At 47.5% G+C, this 7,641-nt stretch overlaps 1 protein-coding gene across 1 annotated transcript in view; it reads left to right on the forward strand.

Annotated features, from left to right (window-relative positions):
- The window catches only part of TRAP1 (TNF receptor associated protein 1), a 51,990-nt gene that overhangs the window by 31,105 nt on the left and 13,244 nt on the right, over positions 1 to 7,641 (forward strand). Inside the window, exons 8-11 of the mRNA XM_019540015.1 lie at positions 3,607 to 3,680; positions 4,571 to 4,726; positions 5,675 to 5,795; positions 5,954 to 6,023. Of these exons, the coding sequence (XP_019395560.1) occupies positions 3,607 to 3,680; positions 4,571 to 4,726; positions 5,675 to 5,795; positions 5,954 to 6,023 (421 nt within the window). The remainder of the gene's footprint in view (positions 1 to 3,606; positions 3,681 to 4,570; positions 4,727 to 5,674; positions 5,796 to 5,953; positions 6,024 to 7,641) is intronic.

Consider the following 7,641-nt stretch of genomic DNA (forward strand, 5'->3'; position numbering starts at 1 on the left):
TTGACCGTGTGGGCATCGACACCACAGTCTCCCAGCTTTTTGATGAGGACAGGGTGAGAGACAGTGTCGAAAGCCTTCCGGAAGTCCAGAAAGTTCTTCTCTTGAAGAACGAAGAGAGAAGAGCATGGATGCCCAACTATGCGAAGACAGACAACAGGAAGATCAACCAGGAGCTACACCCAGGGGATACTTGGAAGATGATCATCTTGGGTCCCAAGATGTGTGAAGTACCAGGGTCACTCCTCCCTTTGAACTCTCACACCACTGGCTCTGAATGAGGGGAATCAGCTAGCTGCTACCCCTAAGAAGAGATGCAGGGTGGTCATGGTGGGTGACTCCCTTCGGAGAGGGAGAAAGGGAGTGATCTGCCACTCTGACCCCCTGGCCCATGAGGTCTGCTGCCTCCCAGGGGCCTGTATCCAGGATGTGGCAGAGAGGATTCCTGAACTCATCCAGCCCTCTGACCGCTACCCCGTACTCCTCATCCTCGTGGGCACAAATGACACGGCTCAGAGCAATCCTGGCTGGGTCGTAAGTGGTGGGGCAGGCATCTGGTGCCAGGGGAGTATAGTTGTTACCTCTCAGCCTGGTCATGGACAGAACTGCTCCCTGCACCGCAGCATGCAAGTCTTCCAGACACTCCACTCTGCTGCTGCTGTGAACCCACTGTACCCTGCACAGACTCATCCCTGTGACTCCTCACCTTCTACTGAGCCCTTCCATGCTCTGAGCGCCAAACCTCATTGCATTTCTTCATACCCCCAGGCCCCCTCACCCATAATCTCTGTTGCTCACAACCCATGTCAGTCCCATAGCCCTTATCCCCCTCAACCCCAGGCCCTCCTCATCCCACATTCCTCTGCCCTACAGGTTCCCCTTCATCCAAAAGGCCCCTTGGTGCCCACCAGCCCCCATCCAGTCCTTCATGGCCCCTAGGAGCCCCTTCCTCTTCCAGACAGTTCCCCCTGCTCCCCATGGCCCTGGCCCATAGGGCAGGATAGCTTGATTAATAGAAAATTGAGGGTTTTTACCATATTTCCTCAAATCCAAAACAACTTTGAATTTAAGATGACCCCCTCCCCCCCAATAATTAAATTCTACGCCTGGAAAACGATAACAAATTTACATATTTATAATTTTCTATGTATAGAATCTAATTATTGGTGGGGGGGTCACTTTAAAGTCCAGATCCCCTTCACCTTCTCCACCACTGCTACAGGGAAAGCAGGGTGTGGGGAAAGGAGGGGGTAGGCTTCCTGCCCCTTGCCCACCCACCACTTGTGCCGCATGTGCTTGCGCTCCTGGCCACTTACCCTGTGTGGCAGCTCTGACTCCAGTTCCAGTCCAGTGCACAAAGCACACAGTGGCTCTAGCCCTGGCCTCAGCCTGGGGTAGATGGCACCTCTGGGTTGGGGCTGGAACCAGAGTCACAGCAGCTGCCTGCTTCAGTTCAGTACTTGAATCCAAGGCAGGCTTTCCACCCCATGTTAGATGTGGAAGAAAACTGCGTCCTGGAAATATGGTAACACCTATGGAGGCAAGAGATAAGCAGAAATTGAGTAGTTAATGAGCCATGAAGTCTGTTGGTTCCCTCAGCTCTGCATGTCCCTTCCTGCTGGGCAGTTTATTCTGAACTTTTGTGGAGCAGGAATTAAAGTGGAGAGGGAGCGGGGTGGAGGGTGCAACTATACCACCAGAACTCCCTTTCCCATCCCTCCTAATCCACCCCAGGGAAGATATGATTGAACAGAGTACCAAGTGTTTTCCAGTGACGTGCCGGGGAGCTTAGACGGTGTTAGTGTTTTAACTCTCAGGCTTAATTCCAGCACACACAGGGCTTGGAAAAAACACTATTCAAAAATAAGTTAGAGCAGGGGTCAGGAATATGTTTAGCTAGAGTGCCAAAAACATCCCAACCCTAATCTCTGCCTCAACTTGGCGTGCCAGGGGCAGACGTGAGGGGCCTGATACTTGTTGCTGGTGGTGGCTGCATATGTGCCTCTGAGTGAACAGCAGGGGAGGGGCCTGGGGCAGCACAACCCCAGCCTCTCCCCTGCCATCAGCCTTGAGGTGCACGTGCAACCATTGTGGGCACAGCACAGCCAGGGCTCTGGATCACAGTGCAGCTGTTTGTAGTGTCCTGGCTACAGCTGGCTTGGGCTCTGGGCAACTGCTACCAGCCATGGAGCCCTGGGCTGCTTGCAGCTTTCTGGCCACCTGCTGCAAGCAGCCTGGGAGTGGTAGCATGCCAAACAAAATGGTTTTGCATGCATGCCAGGGGTTGCCAGCCCCTGAGTCGGAGAAAGGAGAAGGTTAAGCGGCCTGCTCATCTTCACCCTGCCCACTTCTAGATGGGCAGTTCACTGCAGTGTCAAAATCCAAGCAGTGATTGGACCTTTAATTATGTGACACTTGCTTTCAGAGGACCTTTCTTTATATTATGGTGCAAGGTTGGTTCATTGTTTAAAATTTCACTTCACGTGGGAGTTCATTAAAAATTCGTCATAACTTGGCCAGATTGAAGTCAACCTTTTATGGGTCCGGAAAGATGCTTCTCTTCCCTAGGGAACATATTTCTGCAAATTTTCAACTCTCACTGCAGGTTGCTTAGGAGCCACTGCTGTGTTTTGGTTTGGATTTGGGTTTGGGGTTGGGTTGGTTTTGGTTTGTTTTTTTAAAGCAAGAACTCCATGTATAATGGCAAGTGTCTCCTTTCCTCTTACTCTCAGAAACGTATGAAGAATGTCTGTTAATTTTTTTTAACCTTCCTTCCCACCTATTCCCCAAAATGCCCCCATCATCTTCTCTTTGGTAGAAACCAGGTTTTTTAAACCTAATCCTTAAAAGTGCTAATTTTGAGCCACTGAAAAAGCTAGGTGATCATGGAAATACTTGGATGTCCTTTTAACTACAGGTTAACTCTTATCTCCTCCTTGCTCCATAATGGGTGTGAGAAGTGCCAGATATTATCTGTTGCCTCTATGGATAGATCTTTAGTACCACACAGCAGATTCTAGAAGTCAGTGTCTCACCTCAAACTATCCATATCCCTGAAGTCAGCTCTTTATGGCATTTTGCTCAACCTAGTTTTATTAACCCCCAGCAATAAGACTTTCTCCACTGCTTGTGGAAGAGAGCTCCACTGCCCTGTCTTCTGGAAGGCTTTCCTACTAGTCAGCTCAAATGTTCCCTTTCTAATTCTATCTCATTATCCCTACTTATATTTCCATGTACTGCATGAAATAACTCCTCTCTTGCTTTGTTGTTTACCCTATTGGGAAGTTGGACTATTCTGCTTTCATCACCATTATCTCTTTGTTAGCCCTTTACTAAGCTAAACATTTTGTCTCCCCATCTCTTTGGGGGTCTGTGTTTTCCTTTCTTGAGCTTTTTCTAATTGATGTGTGTGTTTCTTAGTCCCCCAGTGAGGAAATGCTGGAGGAAGGTTGCCGTAGACCTCTGACATATTTCAGAAGGGTAATTTATACTGAGATGATTGGTCTCCCAAAGCCCAGATTGGATACCATGAGGAGATGAAAGAAACTGATAAGATCCTTTTTCTGTTTTTTTGAAAATGCAACTCTGCTTCCTTGCTCTCTGTTCCAGAGGTGGTAACAAAATACAGCAACTTTGTCAACTTTCCTCTTTACCTGAATGGGAAACGCATCAACACCTTACAGGTAGGTTCAAGAGCCATTCTGAGTCAGAGCTTCATGAAAGAAGACTTGTAATTTTCTAGTGGTGTCAGAAGCAAGGAAATGGAGTAAAAAATAATGAATTCTTGTCCAGTGAATGGGAATGGTAGGCCAAGGAACACCAGTATTTGCAGATTGGGAGTTACTCCACAGAAGAAGATAAATCAGTGTTTGTCTTTCCGAGTCAAATCTGCCTTCTCTTTTGGTATCACTTGTTTACATGCATTGGCTGTACCTCTTTTATCCACATGTTTGCTGACATGCTAAATAATTCTTGTAGATTAGGGAATTACAGTTTTCCTTAACAAAAGCTATGTGAGTGTCCCCTGTCTGTCTTGACTACCTAGGTGTTTTATAATATAAATTTTAGCCATTTCATCCAGATTTTCTTCAGCTGAAGTAAGGATTGCTTCCTTCAATTGCCATGATCACTCTAGTACTGGTTACTACAGCACTGTTATTGATGATAGTATTTTCGGGTAAAAACTGGTAAAAAGGAATGCATATTTTTGCTAGTCACTCAGCCACCTCATTAAGTTCCTTCACAAGTCTTGGATGAATATGTTGTGCTTATAATGAGCACTCACTACATGATTTCAGTTATCAAAAGATAATATCTAACTGCAGAGTGTTAGGTGAGATGCCAGAATTTCTGTCTGAAACTGTGGTGGGGTTATATAGGAGACTAAACCAGGTCATCACAATGCTCCCTTCTACCTTTAAAATAAAAGTTCCCAGCACTGGACCCTAATCTGAATAGAATAAAGGAAGCTGCTGTGAGTAGGACAGTATAGGGGCAAACTAGCATAGGGTTTGAAGGGTAGTGCGGCAGTTACTGCCCTAGTGGGAATGTTGAGTCTTCCTGCCCCCTGCAGGCACTCTGGATGATGGACCCCAAGGACATCAGTGAATGGCAGCACGAGGAGTTCTATCACTTTATAGCCCAGGCTCATGACAAGCCCCGCTATGTCCTGCATTACAAGACAGATGCTCCCCTCAACATCCGCAGCATTTTTTATGTGCCTGAAGTGGTGAGTCTGTTATTCTTTTCTCAGGGCATGTGTGGGACATCTCCTTCTGACAGGATAGAGTAGGCTGATGAGGTCACTGCAGGAATGAAGTCTCTTTGTTGCTTTCCAACTTGGGCAAATGCTGTATCATGCACCTGGGACTGCAGATTTGCTTGTTGGGTAACCAAAAGGTGTAGTGCCTAGAAGAGACAGCATCATCTTGCTGATGATAGTCACTTGCTGAAGAAGAGTTATGCTGACTTGACAATTTGTTCAGAATAGATTTGGCTGAAGTAGACTTCGGAGGGGAGAAACCCTCTCAGAAAAGGATTCCTTGCCTGCCCTCATTCAAGACTGTCTAGATTGGGATGTGGTCAACTGGCTCAACCTTAATACCATATTCATTTGAATCTACCGGGGGGGAGGGGGTGGCAGCAGCGCAGTGTAGGGGGCAAGCAGTGGTGGAGGCCAGGTAGCTTGCCTCCTGCCATCTGTCTCACCTGCCCCTGCCCACCTTCCTTGCAGTCTCCCCCGCATGCTGCTTCTGCCAACATGAAGCTGGCACTGCTCCTACAGAGCTGTGCTGTGCTCCAACCTGTGGAGTGGGGATGGAGCCTGCGTGGCAAGGAGGGGGCAAAACCTGCAGGGAGGAAGGGGTATGGGGCAGGGGTCTGAAGCTAATGAGGAGAGAAGCAGGGAGTGCAGAGGTAATGGGGGTGCAGTCAGCAACTACAGCTCTGGTTCTGGCGCCAAAGCCACTGTGCTGCTGCCACCCCCTCCCCCCCGGTAATTTATTCCAAGACAAAGGGCTCCCCCCACTGTTAAATAGGGGGTTAAAACTTGTCTTAGAATTAAGTAAATATGGTACATATCAGTGGAATATGATGCTTTCACGTTATCCCCAGCTGGAGCCCTAAATAAAACTCCACTGGTTCTGTTGTATTACCTCATTCTTGCTTGCTTCTGCAGAAGCCATCTATGTTTGATGTCAGCAGGGAGCTGGGCTCTAGCGTTGCCCTCTACAGTCGTAAAATTCTGATCCAAACCAAAGCTGCAGACATCCTGCCAAAATGGCTGCGTTTCCTCCGAGGTATGTGGCAAAGGCGTGTTGTCACCTAAGGCAGCATGAATGGTGATGCAGGATAACATTTGCGGGCCTCTGGGGGGAAGGGTAGTTAGCCAGGGCTGCTGCCTATGTCCAGATGTATGCTTGCCTTAAGTCACTCACTGTCACCTTCCATATTCTAGGTGTTGTGGACAGTGAAGACATTCCCCTGAACCTCAGCAGGGAACTGCTCCAGGAAAGTGCCCTCATCAGGTGAACACCCAGTGGGGCCTGTCCCTGTAACCCTGCTGGATTGTGAGGTTGTGTCAGTGCTTCCCTGTTTCTGGCTGGGTGGTGAGAGGGGTTGGGGGGGAGTAGGGATTGCCTTTGTAGGTCTGGATCTGGCAGGCTGAGCTATGGTCTCCCCAGTAGTAAAACTGTTTATGTCTACACTAACACTGTGGGTACTAAAGTGAGAAGCTTCAAACCATGTGATCCAGGACGCACTTCTTAGCCAGACCTGATAGACAAACTGTTATTTGCTCTGCATCACCTGGCTTTCCTGGAGTGAGTTAACTTGTCTAAAACAGTTGGGAGGAGACTGATTAAGCCAAACTTATTAGCCACATATCAGGATTGCTGGGTTATCAGGGGTTACACTGCTTTGAGGGCTAAGAGAGCCCAGCAGTGTCAGGCTATCATGCTCTACCAGTGCTCTGGAATTTGTAATTCATTGGTGCTTGGTCTGTAACCCTTCAGGGTGCATCACAAGGTTCCTGTAGTAGTTTGGTCTTTGGAGTTTAGGGTTCATTTTTACTTCGTTGTGTGGACTTAACTGTTATTGCCTTAAAGCAGTTGATAGTGCCTGAAAGTTTAGGATATGTTCTATGTTGTATAGTAACCAAAATAAGTTTAAGTGGAATAAAAAAGGTCTCTGTGTAATTGTTTAAGCAGCCCCCTAAGCATGGCTTGCTGTAGCCACATCCTTTCTGTATTTGATGATGGAAGGTGTAGCAGTTCATTGCCTATACAGGTTTCCCTTGCTTTATGCTGTACATGTATTCCTGGAAAATGGTGCATAGCTCAAATTCACATAAAGGTAACCCACTTTACAATGTAACAAATAGGGATGTGTTCCAAGACCTCGACTGTACTGACCCCCAGGCCTACTTCTGCCATTTTTACAGGACAGTTTTGGTACTCACCAAATTCAGAGGGCCCCTCACCAGCTTCTGCATGGTTCAAAATCTCCAGTTTTATCTCATGTTAATGAAGTTCTCTTGCACTTCATTGATGGACATGGGAGAAGGGTAGGATATAAGCTAGCAGGATGCTTAGAAGTGATAATGGGGATGGGATAGCAACTACAGAAACACGTGTAGAAGACAATGAGCTGAGAGCACAGATCCACACAGGAGACTATATTTTGGCGCGTGTCACTCCCACAGTGCACCACACAATGACTGCAGGCTTCTGCCACGCTGATTGCATAAGAGTGAATTTGCCTTGCATATAATGAATTTTTGTTATAAAAAGGGTCATTGCATAAGAGTGAATTTGCACATACAGAACCTGCATAAAGCAGGGGAAACCTGTAGGTAAGGCCCTACTGGATTCACAATAGAAGTGGGATGTGCTGTGGCTTCTTTAACCTTGCAGGTTCCCCCCACATCCCCTCTGCTGTGTTACCAGATTTGCCCGCTACTTTGGGGTGTGCTCGTTTATTAGGGATACGTTTTTAGGGTCTTGGTAATTCTATTTATGTGCTGCTTGTGTTACTTGTGTTTCTATACGGAGCTGTATCTCTCCCTTCTGCAAGCCCTCGCCCCCAATGGAGCTATCTTGCAGGACTCAGTTTCAGTGGGGCTGGGTCCCTCCAGTCCCCAAATCT

This window comes from Crocodylus porosus, unplaced genomic scaffold (assembly GCF_001723895.1).
Source record: "Crocodylus porosus isolate Cpor-Errol unplaced genomic scaffold, CroPor_comp1, whole genome shotgun sequence".
NCBI classification, from domain to species: Eukaryota; Metazoa; Chordata; order Crocodylia; family Crocodylidae; genus Crocodylus; species Crocodylus porosus.